The 14,973-nt window shown below is 44.8% G+C and overlaps 2 protein-coding genes across 2 annotated transcripts in view; one reads left to right on the top strand and one right to left on the bottom strand.

Moving 5' to 3' along the window:
* Window positions 1-226: 226 nt before the first annotated feature.
* Window positions 227-5,641, bottom strand: LOC114912480 (uncharacterized). The gene is made up of 3 exons (XM_029259660.1): window positions 5,624-5,641; window positions 4,342-5,066; window positions 227-269 (listed from the first exon to the last, which is right to left on the bottom strand). Exons 1-3 carry the CDS (start codon window positions 5,639-5,641, stop codon window positions 227-229), a joined length of 786 nt encoding a protein of 261 aa, XP_029115493.1.
* A 225-nt stretch (window positions 5,642-5,866) lies between these two features.
* Window positions 5,867-14,973, top strand: part of LOC108931400 (PDZ domain-containing RING finger protein 4) — an 81,570-nt gene continuing 72,463 nt past the window's right edge. The window contains exon 1 of the mRNA XM_029259667.1: window positions 5,867-5,935. Within this exon, the coding sequence (XP_029115500.1) occupies window positions 5,867-5,935 (69 nt within the window). The remainder of the gene's footprint in view (window positions 5,936-14,973) is intronic.

Consider the following 14,973-nt stretch of genomic DNA (forward strand, 5'->3'; position numbering starts at 1 on the left):
AACGAGTGAAAACAAGAAATAAACATGATTTCTCACCAAAATGGACTGAGATGCGGATTCTTCAAGTTTGCAAAAGCTACTTACACTGGAGGTGTGATCAGAGGGGAGCTCAATACATTTTCGGTCCCAAGAGCCTTTTGCCGATGCCCATGGAGAAGACGCGGGTGCCTGTCGTCCACATCTCCCTGTGTGTGTCCCACGTGGGGATGTCTTACTCCTGAGGGTTTCACCACACATTTCTGCTTCCAGGGACCACCTTAGCTGTTCCACTGCAGAAGATGTGAAATATGTCATTGTGTGATTTACCTACTCACCTACACTAACCCCAAAGGACTGTAGAGCACAATTTTTCACACTTTACCTGTTTGTGCTGCTGGAGGGTCTCATTGGACCTGTTCATGGTAGGTAAATTGCTCAGGGGTACAACAGAAGGGCCCTAAATCATCCTGAAACCTGTTTCCCTAAAACGCCAGACTCTTACTACACCAACCGCATTACCGAACGGCACCCCGAGGCCCTTCTCTGCAGGTCTTGTGAAAACCTTCCTCACAGAAACATTGCTCTCAGTTACTTGAGTTCCACAACTTGTGTGTCTTTATCACGGTAACATCAGCAGCTCACCACGCCTGTCATAGAATTTCAGTGCCGCTAACACCTATCTATATCAGTCGTTTTGAAGCATTTTTTGTTGAATGAATGTTAAAAGTATAAGAAACTAAATAAATGACACCTGGGGGGGGGGGAAATGATTTGGAAATTGGGAGACTTTTAAGCCGCATTCCCATTTGGAGAAACTTCAGTTTACATTCAGTTCTGTAAGTAAGGGACACGCAGTGTCTGAACTCCTCACCCTCAACTTTGCAGCTGTGTGGTTTCTCTCGAAAGCACTCGGCACCATGGACTTTTTTTTATTGGTCATGAAGAGGAACCACGGAGTGAGAACACTTTGTGAACTGCTTCTGGGAGTCAAAACCCTTTTTATGACAAAAGGTGCGTTCGGTCCGATGTTATTAGTAACCACTGCTACTGATAGGACGCAAACGTGACATTTCATGTGAAACATATGAGTCATTACTCTGGTGCACAAACCACTGTGTTCTTATTACTATACATATTGTGGTGCACAGCACCATGGGTTTGGATGGGGTGAAGAGTGATGCAGAAGCAGCGTTTATCTCAAACGTTTTGTTTGAATGCTGGTACCAGGGAAATAACATTCTTGGTCAGAGAATCCTATTTCCTCCAGGAGTCGTGCCTCCAGCCAGCCTTCCCAGCCTGCTTAGCACCCCCAGGCTCTCTCTCAACACGCTGCCAAACACAGTCACCCCATCATTTCCCCCAGAAGTGTCCCCATTGGTTGCACACTTACATTTCACATTTTTCCCCATAATGCAACTATCTACATTTAACAGGTTTCCTGCCTAAAACAGTAACGTGGGTCGTTACATTGCCTCCCCCATCAAAAAGAATAGCAGCGTCCTCACTGCTGCCTGCCCCACAAATGTCCCAATGTCCAGTGTTGTCTCTCATGTGCCTCCGGTCGGGAGTACAGGTCCCGGACGCTCAGCGCTGGTTGTTAGGGCGGGGACAATTGCAGTAGCCCGCCATGGCGGCGCACTCCGGGGCCGAGGCAGCCATCTTCGTCGCCTGTCCGCCCAGCCTCGGTCCCAGCATGGCTCCTTTCCTTGCCCATGACACGTATCAGGCTTGGTGGCACCCACATCGCTTTTGCCAACCGCCTTGTGCTCCCTGCAGCTGACCAGCTCATCTGGGACTGTCGGGTCGACTCTCTGCCACTGCTCTGCACTGTCCCAGCCCCGTTGTCGGGGGCGAACACCCCTCTTGCGCCCCAGCCATCTTTCGGCGGAGGACCTGGGCAAGCCGCCCTGCTTGCCGCTCACGCCTCTGCCGCTTTGCAGCACACCGAGGCTGCCACGATGCTTGTAAAACTGGCTGCCTCCGTTTGTGCAGCCTTCCTGCTTTTGCGGCGTTTGCTCTGACGCGCTGCGCTAACTTTGGAAAGCTTGTTGGAGCTCCAGGCAGGCTGGGCACTTTTTCCACGAAAGTGGTGAAATCTTCATCTGTGGGCGAATTCACGTTGGCAGGTTCACTCGCCTCTACCACGAAACCCTGCCTGTCCACAGGCGAGGCATGCTGCTCCGTGACGTCCAGCATGTTGCCCGATCTCGTCGGAAAAGCGGTGCTCTCCACTGGGCGACTTTCCTCAGCACCCGCCGGCAGTTCGTTGCCTTCTTCTGCCGCTCCTACTGTGGGTGCAGGGAGATCGCACTCGACCTACTCACCTCACAACTCTTTTCCAGCGTCTTCACTACAGCGTGCACTTCCCCGGTGTCCCCCTGGACACCGGTGCTCCGCAAGAGCTTCTCCACCTCGACCGTTGCAGGCTCTTCTTCTACCAGATACCGTTCCACTGGTGCGCCGATTTCCCTTTCCTTAGCATTCAAATGCTCCCGAATCCAGCCTCTCATGGTCCTGCACCATCCCACTCCTAACACCAATGTGGTACACAGCACTATGGGTTTGGAGAAGGCAAGGAGGGATACAGAAGCAGCGTTTATCTCAAATGTTTTATTTGAACACTGGCACTAGGTAAATAACCTTCTTGGTCCAAGGATCCTGTTTCCTCCAGGATCTGCACCTCCAGTCAACCTTCCCAGCCTGCTTTGCGCACGCGCTCTCTCTCTCTCAACACACTACCAAACACGGTCACCCCATCAATACCCCTAGAAGTGCCCCTAGTGGTTGCACACTTACAGTTCACATTTTTCCCCATAATGCAACTACCTATATTTAACAGGTTTCCCGCCTAAAACAGTAATGTGGGTCATTACACTGCACCCCCAAAAAGAAGAGCAGCGTCCTCACTGCTGTCTTAACTATAACACCCTTGAGCAAGGTAGTTACCCTAAATCATCGGCACATCCCCCCCAGCTCTCCAAAAACTGTACTCGTCCAGAGTCAGTAAAAGGGCTAGCAAAATCATTGTAGACCCCCTCACATCCAGGCCACTTCCTCTTCGAACCTTTGCCATCTGGCCGGCGCTACAGAGCACCGAGCACCAGGACAGCCAGGCACAAGAAAAGTTTCTTTCCTCAGGCCATCTACCTCATGAACAGCTAAATCCCCCCTAGAGAGTAAACCAGTGCAATACACAACGCTATTTATATTTATATCTATCTATCATATGTCTTACTCACATTCCCTGCATTTGTATAGAACATACCTGTACATACATGTCTAGTGACTATTTTTTGTATATTGTGTACTTTATATTTTTTATAAATTTTTTATCCTTTATTGTCATCTGTGTCTTGTTACTGTCATTCTGTCCGTGCTGTGGAAGTCTGTCACCAAGTCAAATCCCTTGTATGTGTGAACATACTTGGCAATAAAGCTCGTTCTGATTCTGATTCTAAATTGCTCGAGTATAATTACCCAGCTGTGGCTATCGGTTAATAACTGTAAGTAGTTTTGGAGAAAAACGACGGCTGTATCAGCGTATGAATAAATGAACAAATGTTAAGTGTCATGTTTATAATCATAGCAAATCACAGCAAAATGCCATAAGACACGTGTACGCAGTAGGATCGGATTATTAGTGGGACGTCTGGTGGCGGAAGGAGAAACTGCACTTCGTTGAAACACTTCAGGAGGTTCTTAACCTTTTCTAGGTCTATAGATCCCTTGGAAAAATCGTAGGAACGTAAAGGAGCCTCCCGAGAAAAGGTCCATAAATAAATTGGGTGAAACTTGAAAGTATTGCACTGAAGATTGACTACTTTCACTTCGAGTTATTCATAGGTAATAACGGTCCGCTAATATTTTTTTTAAACTTTAAAAAACTTTTATGTAACGCACACAGATTGTATTTTCTGTAAGAGGTACGTCGCTTTGAAAAGAAAAGCGTCTGCTAAATTGATATGTTTATATAATATGTACAAAAATTATTATTAAAAACATTAAATATTATTTGTCTAAGGGAAAACTGCGCTGGCGGACCGGTTCAGTACATCATCATGTCACCAAGTGCGTAGACCCTAGAGTAATACGCATTGCTGGTTTAAGGGATGTTGCGAGATTAAAACTGAGTTTGCTTTTTAAAAATATCACAATGGGGAGTGAGTAAAAAAAAATTAAATGGAAACCGTGTGTATTAAAACAGTAAATGTATGTTCATACTAGGGGGACACATGCAAACTGAACTTCCGGTTCGATCTTCGGTGAAACTCGACATGTCATGTGGCAACTTTTCACTCACGCTGTGTTCGCTCGTTTTAGGGTCAATACGGCAGGCGCTTCAAAAGTTCGCTCGGAACGCACCCGCACGTGTCGCGGCTCTGACAGACTTTCCGCGGCTCTTCGATGCGCCTGCTGCTCGTATTATGGGAGTTGACTCCGGGAGCTTTGTGCTCGCGGTCGACGCGGACGTGAAGTGCATAACATGCGGGCGCGTTCTGGAGGAGACGCTGTGCGCCGAGTGTCTCGCTCCGTGGGCGGCGCTGCGAGCGACCCTCCCTGACCCTGGGCGACCTGCGCCGAGCGCTGTCGCAGTGAAGCGGCTCGTCGGGAAGCTGGCCGTTAGGTGTGGCTACTTCTCGAGGGGCTGCAAGGAGGAGGTCCGGTTGCAGGACCTGCGGGGCCACATGGAGACGTGCGTCCAGAGACCGGCGGTACGGCGCGACGGTGGCGGTGCGCGCCGCGGACGAACTCGGAACTCGGGCGACGCGGGGTCCCACGGCGCGCCTGAGCGCTGCCAGAAGGGCTGCGGTCTCGTGTTGCCCCGCGAAGACCTGGCCGAGCGGCGTGGCAACCACTGCTGCGTCGCCGCGCTCCGAGCGCGCAACGGCGCGCTGCGCGCGATGAGCGCTCGCCTGGAGCGGGAGAGCCAGACGCAGAGGCTGAGCCGGGACCGGCGGGAGCGGCACCTGCTCGCGCAGGTGTGCGCGAGCCAGAAGGAGGCTCTGCGCGCCGCGCTCGTGTACCAGGGGCGGCTGCGCGACTACATCAGCCGCATCCAGAGCGTGACTCAACAGGTCGTCGACTGTCTGAAGAAGGTGGGAATGACTGTGAGGTGTGAGCGGCCGTATATTGTTAATATAAGCGCACACCTGTAGTTCTAATCGATTTCCTGAGAATAAAGCAATAAAATGCAGTGAAGTATTAATATTCACGAATCACGTCAGCTTTATCCGTTGCGAACTGTTGTTTCCCCTCGTGCTGTAGTAGCAGCCTGACTGTCAAGTTGACGAAGCGAAGGTACTTACCTGATTTGATACAGCAAGAATACCTTGCTTGCTTCAAAAATGGGTAGAACTAGAACATTGTTAATCTAACAATTTTGACTTGAGTACCTTTGAAGAAGCTAAATAAATAATTATTATCCGGGATAACATTTCTGTAACGGCCTTTGCTCAGCCTTCCTTCAACTTGTCAGGTACTAAAAGTGTATGGTGGCTCCTGCTCTGACTGTTTACGAGCTAGGAAAAGTAATCACATTATGGTTGACATTTGATTTAGGATTTTATTGTGGAAGTTAGTTTTTAAATCTGTTTTATATTTCCCCCCGGGGGAAAAAAAAGTACTGAGGCACATTAAGGCTTGCTTGGACATTGTGGGACATCTGCCCTCTTCACTTTGAGACATGTGTCCCTGATGTTAACTGATGCCCAAATTCAGTAGTAAATCCCTGCGTTCAGTGGCCTCCAGCTTTCACTTCTATGTAGTAATAGTGTAGTTGAGACATAAAGCCTGACAAGGCATTTACTGTCCTCTTAGCTGCCGTGTGGATGTCATACTTTGCATTTGTTTGTGTTATTACATTATCCAGGACGGAGATGTGGAAAACATGAACGTGGCCCTCCACAAGGAAACGGAAATGCTCGGACCGCGTATCACGGACGCAGCCTCTTGTCAGGTAGGCGGTCTCATTTTACCTGGATTTTGGGTTAGGCAGGTCTGTGTTCCTTCCTTCCTGCAGTAGTATACTTCTTTCTTTGAAAAACCTTGAGTTTGTGTCCATGTTATGCTCTGGCCCCTGTTGTCTTTCTCCCCATGATTATGAGACCTCCGCCAACAGGACCACTGTTGGGTTGTCCTACTGGACTGGGCGGGTATGGAAGTAGGCTCTGCCTTAGTGCTGTGCCTAGACCTTTGTAAGGCAGCCAATACAGAAATAATTGTGTTCCTTTAATCTACACCACTTTTGTAATCCTCTCCTCTCAGACATCCTTTCGTTTAAGACATTAACTGGTTTTGTATGACATCACATGTTTGGAGTTTACAGTGACACAGGAGCCTTGTTTTCCAAAAAAAACCTCATGGCTGTGGTCTTTCAAAATAAGTGAGTTTGTATTTGCTCAGGTTTTTTTCTTACAGTATTTGGATTTCAGTTGTGAAGTTGTAGTATGTAGGATTGTATTTTGGATTGTGGTTGTACCATGTACCACAGTATTCTTTGCCATGGTGACAGTTTCTTCTTTTTATGCCTTCCAGTCCTCCTGGGGCATAGGCTGCCAAAAAGGGCTCTCCAGGCATCCCTAAGAGCTGAGATGTCATGAAGTTTCCTTGTTGATGTTTCTGTAGTTCGCAAGGTTTTTGCGGTGTGGGGTAGCTAGCCCCACGCCCAACCCTCCTCCTTTCTCAGCTGGGCTTGGAGTCGTCCATGGTGGAGTTATGGTGACAGTTTAGGCCAAACATAAATCTCACCCTGTAAGTGACATTTGTCTCCTGTGTGAGGGACAATCTTGTGGTGCCACTTTCTGTGGGGGTTTTGTTTTCAATTGTTTTCTGTGGCAAGAAAACTTCCTTTTACTGGGTTTTAAAAGTAAATTGATAACCAGCTTATAATGACAGATTTTTAGAGTGTCTTATTTGATGTATAAAAGAGCTAAATTCCTGCTGCTAGTCCAGCATTATCTGTTTTTAATTTCTTTAGTGGTTAGGTAAGTGTTTATAATGCCTATAATAAGGTTTACAATGCACACATTCAGTTTTGCTTAATAGATGCAATTGCTTGCCTTCTGTTGCCAGTGCTAGGCAGTGAAATACACACCTTCAGGCAAAAAGGCACTGGTTCCAGCTTACTTTCCCAGTCCCTTTTTACCACGTGTTTCCTGTAATCTCCCAAAGGCCATCTTTAGCAGAGCAAATTTCAGGAAATTAAAAAAACTAAATAGCAGACGAGGTTCAATGAAACCAAAAGGAATAGCTTTATTTTATACAAGATTTTTCTTTTTTTTTTTTTATAAATCTTGGTTGCATTTTGTGAAAAACAGAGTTCCAGTATCCCTGATGTTTCATTTCAGTGGGTCATTGATAAAGTATTTTTCCTCTTAGGTAGTCGACTTCCTGTCTTCTGTTTTGACTGCCAGAAAATGTTGTAGAACTTCACTTGTTCATGTGCTTAATTTTTCATTGGTGTTCTTGGCATTCTTACTTAGAGAAGTGTGTACAACCAAGGTGTCAGAAATGTAACTGATGCTGGAAAAAGAACATGCAGCATTCACGATGCCATCATTTGTAAAAAAACAGAGGATAGAAGAGATGTGTCTTCATGTAAGATGCACTAAGGGAAGGAAACAACTGATGAAGGTTTTGCTTTTTTGGAAGTCAGACTCAAGATAGAAGATAACTGATAAACCTGAAGACTTTCTGTCATTCTGTATGAGTTCTTAGATAAATATGCTTTATCAAGTTGACTAATGAAGCAAGACGGGTAAACTGAAATGAAAATGACAGGGTGAGCAGAGTGAAAAAAACATTTTTGGCTGTTGATAGGAGGTGCTAGGCAGACAAAGCAGTAACGGAACTGTGCAGATACCTCTGACATGCCGCGATGGCCACCTTTCTTAGTCCGTGACCACGAATGAGGTCAGATGCTTGTGGTACGGTGTGTAGAGAAGTACAGTTATACAGCAGTACATCCTAGCCAATCTGGAAGCAGATCTGGGAAGAGAGATTGGTAGCACAGTCTTCTAACTATTAGGTTCTAATGCTTATCATGCCCCTTCATGTTTGCTAACACTAATTTATTACAGAGATCTTGTGATGCATGTGGATGTGTCATCAGTGATTTAACCTAGTGTCACTGGATGTTTCAGGTATTTCAGCTTCAGATCCCCTCACCCAGATGACCTGAGCATGGTTGATCAGATGCCAGCTTGTGTTCATTTAGCATTGCTTGGAATGCAGAACTTGCCACAGCCCTTCTGATCAATAGCCATCTAGATGACTTCTCTACATCCTTGTAACAACCTTGGTCTCTTTCTCCCCCCCTGTTGTTGGTTGCAATAACCACCACACTGTAAGCTCTAAGCAGTGAAATCCCTGAAAAGTCCCACAGCGTATTTCGACTGCTACGCGCTTTGCACTTCAGCCTTTTGGGCAGTACTCTTTCACCAGCTCCTTATACTTCAACTTCTTCCTGTGAGCATCCACTTTCATGTATTTTTTCCATGGAGCTCTATACTCAGGCAAGACAACGTGTCTAGAAATGTCTGACAGTTGGACAGTTTCTGGTCTTAGAAAGCTTTCGTTGATGGTGATAAATCTTGGCTGTCTTCCTAAGTCACCAAGTTACCATAGGTGTTTTACATGGTTCTAAATGAGTGACTGTAAATGAAAAATGCAACTGGTTTTTTGGTACATTTTGAGTCCACCCAGTATGGATGAGTGCTGTTGTTGATGATTAAATATTTGGGCAGTTGGGGTAACAGTTTTCTAGGGCTCAGTGGGCCCTAGTGTCTGTCAAAGCACATGCTTGACTACCCTCAGGTTATTATAACCAGTTAAGTTGGGGAGGGCAGTGGTGGTAGAAGCACTTATGTGTGGTTTCCACACTGACACACATGGTTGGGAAAAGTAAAAAGTAAATGATCCACAGTGAAGGGAGTTGGGGTGACATTTTCTTTTCCACTTCTGAAAGCCAAATACTAAGCATCTGCCAGGATTTTTATCACAGAAACCCTCATTACTGCATTTGGCTCATTTGACTCATCGCTGTATCTCCACTAAAGGATGGGTGGGAGTCTTTTTCTGAGTGAAACTGTTTGGTTCGTTAGGCTATTTGCAATTAACTGCCATTGATTTTCCTCAAAAGTTGGAATATGACCCTTTTGGTCACCCAAGCCAATTTTTTTTCCTTTTGATCTTATGGCTGGGGCAGTATTTAGAAAGCATAGAAAGTATGTCTGGGTTTTAAAGGTAAAAAATTAGCTTATGCTCACCAACAAATTATTCACACCTGCAAAAGCCAGTGATGTTACTTTATGCCCAAATGATTACCTGATCTCTGGAGACAGTCCTCCTAGGACATAGTTGGTCACCCCTGCTCCACATCAGAGCCTCTAAAAATAGCAAATATGATGGTACAGTACCTCCTGTGTACGGTCTTCCCTCCTTGCAGTTTTAAAGTGATGAGTTGGTTTGGCTCTGGAGTCCGCGGTGAGGCTGTTACAGTGGCACCGAGCATGTATGCTGTCATTCTGAGAGGCAGTAAGATGGTGTGGATAAACTTGAGGTTATTTCGTTTGGCAGAGGTTGTCTTGACGTGCATCCTACTGGTTCTTTGTGGCCAACTTCAGGCGCCTGTTATTTTAGGCAGGAACTGCAGAGCTGGGAAAGATCCCGGCAGAGATGACTGCAGCTGTGGTTGCTCGTCCATTGGGGTCCTGCTATCAGTACTGAGTTGAGTTTTCATAGGTTAGCAGTTTAACAGGAGCTCACAAGCAGAATGCACCGTTTCCGTGTCATGTTCGGATTTGCTTTCTTGGTTTTTCGTAATTGTGTTTGGACACACAGGAAATCATGCACTTCTGTGAATAATATCCAAGTCTGGGGATGTTTTCATATTCTTCATAGTAAGTGTAGTCGCTTTAGATCATACAAGTCACGAAAACCCTGCTACTTATACTTTACTGTTTTGGATGGGATTACTGAATCGCTGTGGAGGGTGGATGTTTGAGGTTTGAAGTTGTGGTCTCTTTCACTTACTTTACCCTGTGTTCAGCTCATACCTGTGGAATCACGTGCCTCACCCACAGTATAATTTCTGGAAGTGCATGTCATCAGCTTTGTCCGAGATTGAGGAAACTAGTGGAATAGGAGTCTTGCTGTCATCTTGTCATCAGTCTGCATTATTAACATTAATGTAGCTTGTGTCTTTATTCAATGTCTTGCAACATTAGACAAGCAACTTGGCAATGAATTATGCATTTGTACATTTAATAGGGTATTCTTACTGCATTAGTTTAAGGTAAGTACTGGTGATCAAAGGTACTACATCAGGAGTGAGGATTCAAACTGGGAACCTTCTGATTGTACGAAAGCAGCAGTAATCAACATACTTACCTACTGCCCTCATGCAGAGGATAGAGAGACAGCTGTAGCTTGAAGTAAGTGTTGATCTGTGCCTTCAATATGCAAACGTCAATGTGTATTGCTTAGGATGTTTTACTTCACATTGAAGAAATTCTACATGGGAGACGAGTTTTTAAAGAAACACCCATAAAGTTACAGTGGTCAGCTGGCTTAGTCATTCCTGGGCAGTACAGCAAGGAGCTTTGAAATGATGTTGAATAAGGTTCCCTGCAAAGATTTCTATGCAAAGCCTTCCCCTGTCTTATTTGTGGTTGTGTGTGTGGGGAGGAGACGTTTGATCACAAAGAAGTGTTGTTTGAATGTGTCTCATTGCAGCTGTTTGCTGTGCGATCCAAAGAAGGTCTTTAATCATAAATCACTGGCCATGTGGTTTTTAGCTGGCCTCCCACGGCCTGTGCCTGGCGTCTTGATCCTCACCTCTTCCTCACGCAATCCATACGTTTTACTTTCCTCACCAGCTGCGCAGTGGTCCCCTGGCCACCACATTGCCTGACACGCTAATGAAGGACAGATGTGGGTGAGTCTGCTAGTGCACTGGACTGACGTGTGTGGGGTCCTGTCAAGTTACTGTGCTCTGTGTGGCAAGTGGCCTAGACTTAAGTAGATGTGGAACAGGATTATAAGGGGAGCTGGGACTCCCAGGTGCCACATGGGTTTCCTTAAAGGGTCATTGTGTGAGCTCACATGTAGAAGATCATTCTGTTGTACATGTTCACTTGTTGGAAGGGACATTTCCTGGTCTCACTGAGGGAGTTTTTAAATTGTCTTTGTGTGTTTATTTCAGAAGCACATGAAACCTAAGTTTTTATTAATATACTTTTATTATTGCAGTTTATGTATTTACAACTATTCCTTCTGACTCAGCTTATGAAGAAGTATAGGACAAGGCTGCGCATCCCGGATTAAGATTGCAACTCCAAAAGCAGGGTTTACAGCATGCCGCTCACACAAGCACTTTATCTTTTTGACTTGAGGGGAATAGATGTGAGAAAATATCGTTTTGCAGAAAAGCATCAGATAAATGTAAATATGTAAATGGCCCTCAGTCTTATTTTTTTGTAGTTGTGTGCTCTGAAATGCAAACCTTAGGGCTGCAATGTATGCCAGATGTTCGGTTGGAGCTGGATAGGAGGGGTGTAGATCAACATCCACTCATGCAGCTATGAGTGCACTCAAGGAACATTTTTGGAAGGGAAATGTTATAGGTTTGAACACAAGACATGTTTTGTTTTCTTACAGAGAGCACTTTGATCAGTCACTCCATTATGGAACGCCTCTAAATGTTCGCTCTGTAACGACAATGGTTGGACTTACTGTTTGTTTGACTTTCTCTGCCTAAAACAAGAGGGCTACAGATGACCTGGGTGCTGAAGTGTCCGAACCATTGAATCCTGTTGTATGAAAATTAACTTTATGGTGCTCTCTAGTTTGATGCATGCAAATCACATGTTCTTTTCATAGCGATTTCCCATCAATGACTCTGGTGTTTAAGATGGATTTAAACATGTGCAATGTTTCTTGAGAGGAATTCTAGACCTTTGTTCCAAAAAAATTCACCCATGAATATGCATTAGTTTCATCATTTTCTTTTTTATGGAGTTATTTGACTTGAGGACAATGACTCAGACAATTAAAGTCATCAAAGAAGCACTGGTGGAGAAGAGCTCCGTTCTTTGTTAGCAGGAGAATGAACGTAATCTGACATGAATAACAAACAGGAGCAGGCGGGCATGCATTGTTTGACCCAGGAGGAAATGAGAAGCGACAGGCGCTCGCATTTTATTAAAGAAAAGAGCCCCCTAATTTAATTCACACCATCTTTCCTTTTTCTACCTTTTTTATTTTTCTTGCTGCAACACAATAGAAATGTGCATCCCCTGCATGGCCTGATGAGTTTTCTGTCTGATTATGAGAGGGTGGTCCAGGAGACCTGGGCAGAGTGGAGGAAAGTGAGAGGACATAATCCTGGCTTTTTGAATGCCATAGGGTCATGTGAAATTTGAGGCTCCATTCCTCTCATGGTGTTGCAGGTTCCAGTTTGCACCATACCTGCTCACTGTAATGTCCACATTGCCAGCAGCAGTAGAAAGGTACATTGAATTTAAGCTCTGGTAATTATTACTCAAATGTGCTTTGTTATAGGTCTGATTTCAAGGGCAAAATAGTCAATTTGGCTTATGTGTATGTAGCAGCTTTAATTTTAAAGGGACTGGATTTACCACTTGAGTGGGTAATTCCACATATACTTGTACAGGTGAGCAGAAAAACCGGCTAGAAAAACTGGTGGAGGAAATTCCTGGAAAGTGAAGACAGTGAAATGGGATATTTGTTTTTTGTTGTGTTCTTATGTATATGGCAAAGCAATTTTTTCTTTATAGCGCATGCATGTTGTCTGTAAGTCATATATTGAATGGAATCATGTAGATGATATGGTACATTGCAGAGAGGATAGCTGTTTCGATCACCTACTCAGTGCTGTTCCACTGAAGTCCTCAAGGTCCATGTCCAGGAAGATTCTGTTTCTGTCTGGCAGTGAACCACCTGGTTAAACATACTGTACTGGATCCAGTTTATTCCCTCTGAGCTTCTATTGCTGAAAGCCTCAAAACGTGCTGGCCCAGCTCGACAGGACCGCAGCTGAATACCCATCCTGCACCACAGCAATTATTGGTTTTCCAATTTGTGCTGTCTGTACCAGCCACATAATCAGGGCTGTTCATGTTCAGGCATAATAGCAAAGAGCTCTGCTGAATCACTGTTTTTTAATTGGCTTCAAATGTTCTTCAGTGGCATTGTTTGCAACAACAATTGGACCTGATGAGCAGAGACGTCCTAATATATCATTAATGAGGGTCTTTCAAGGCATCCAGTGATCAGAAGTCATCCCTGTTGTCCAGTTTAAGCTTCGTGGTGGAAATACAGAACTGCCCAATGATCTGCATCGAAGATGTCGGGGGAGACTCGCCTGTCTTCCTGGCCTGGTTTCCTGCCTCCTGAGCTATGTTCCTCCTTAACTGGGAGACCTGGTCATACAACACTAGTTTTATTGCAGTCATGCAACACATCTTTGTTTTTTTTTTTTTTTACTGTCATTTTCTGAGGTAAGCACTCGATTAGTTGCATTTGTTACAGTAGGTGTGTGTTTAGTTGAAAGTATTTCATGAGAGCCCATAAAACTTATTTTCTTTGGTGTGTGTTCTGGAATTGCTACTCCTTAGTGATTACCTCTCTTTTGTGTTTCTGCTTCACTTCTGCATGTGTCCTTCACTAGTTTTTTTTTAAATTTTTTTTTTTAAACTTGTCTGTGACTCGGTGCCTGTTCCGACTCTGAGGAACCACAGGTTGTGCTGTGCTGTTGGTAGGTTCCTGCTGTGTGTCTGAGCGAAGCAATACTAGCGGCAATGATGCTTCATGCTGTAACCCCCCTGCACACTTGCCTGTTAGCTTGATTTCCCATATTAAATGTGGACCTAGCAGGTGCAAATTCTCATCAGCACACGTACTAACCCACACGTACCCAGATAAACATGCACATAAATATGAATACAGATCTGTACTGAATGTCATTGTACAGAGAGAAATTGTACTTTCACACACTACAGTGACTGAGTGGAGTTTGTTCTGTTTTATCATGAATGTGTAAAATCTCAGTAATCTGTGTTTTCTGTGCTGTTTCATACAGAACTGGAAAGTTATTGTTTTTTTTTTGTTTTTTTCTTTCCCCCTTTCTCTTTCATTTATTCAAATCCTCTGTTCTACTAACTCTCTTCTACAGGAACAGCTACAGGGCTGGGAAACTTCAGATGCTCTTGGACTCATCGCTTTGTCTTACAGCTGTAGCATCGTTGCTCTGCCAGCAGATGGCAGGAAATTCATGTTAGCAGAGGCAAAATGCCTCGCTCTAAGGATACAGTTCAGATGAACACTGACTGCCGTGGAAGACAAAAAGGGCTGTGTTTATTAAAACTATAGGGTTCCATTTTGTTCCTGGCTGTTTTGAAGCTGCAAGAATGCCTGGAAATAAACTGATATTCCACAGTGTTTAAATGGTTGTTGCCAAAGAGGTGTGAAAACAGGCAAGAAGAACCACATTTCACTGGATGGTGGGATTTGGCTTTACTACATTAAATTTGGTGTGAACAGAAGGGAAAGGTGTTGCTCACAAATTGTGCTGGCTGAAAGACTGTTGTGATCTGTTGCTTTGTGGTTCTTAGGTAATGTGGCAAATAGAGGGCACAAGGCCCATCAGCTGAATAATGTGAATGCAGGTGATGATGGCAAGAAATTCAAAAGAGCATAATATGAGTTTCCTCATCCTGAGCATTTTAGTGTTATGGAACTTACCTATTTACCCGCCTACAAACTGTAACTTTCACTGGAGCAATTTAGGAAAAGCATCTTCAAGGTACTATAGCAGGAGATAGGATTCACACCTGGGTTTTTGGAGTTCTCTAGCTACTCTAACCCCTATTCCACTTGCTGCCCAGCTGTAGGCTTTGGGTTTTTTCCCCAAGCAGTATGTGCCTTATGGTGGCTAGATGAAGTGATTGTGCCTTTGTAACCAAAAGTAGAGTC

Source organism: Scleropages formosus, chromosome 2 (assembly GCF_900964775.1).
Source record: "Scleropages formosus chromosome 2, fSclFor1.1, whole genome shotgun sequence".
NCBI classification, from domain to species: Eukaryota; Metazoa; Chordata; class Actinopteri; order Osteoglossiformes; family Osteoglossidae; genus Scleropages; species Scleropages formosus.

Coding starts and splice junctions, on each gene's coding strand:
- LOC114912480 (XM_029259660.1), bottom strand. Junction 270..4,341: donor CAGAGCCGCGACACGTGCGG/GTGCGTTCCGAG, acceptor CATCTTCTGCAG/TGGAACAGCTAAGGTGGTCC.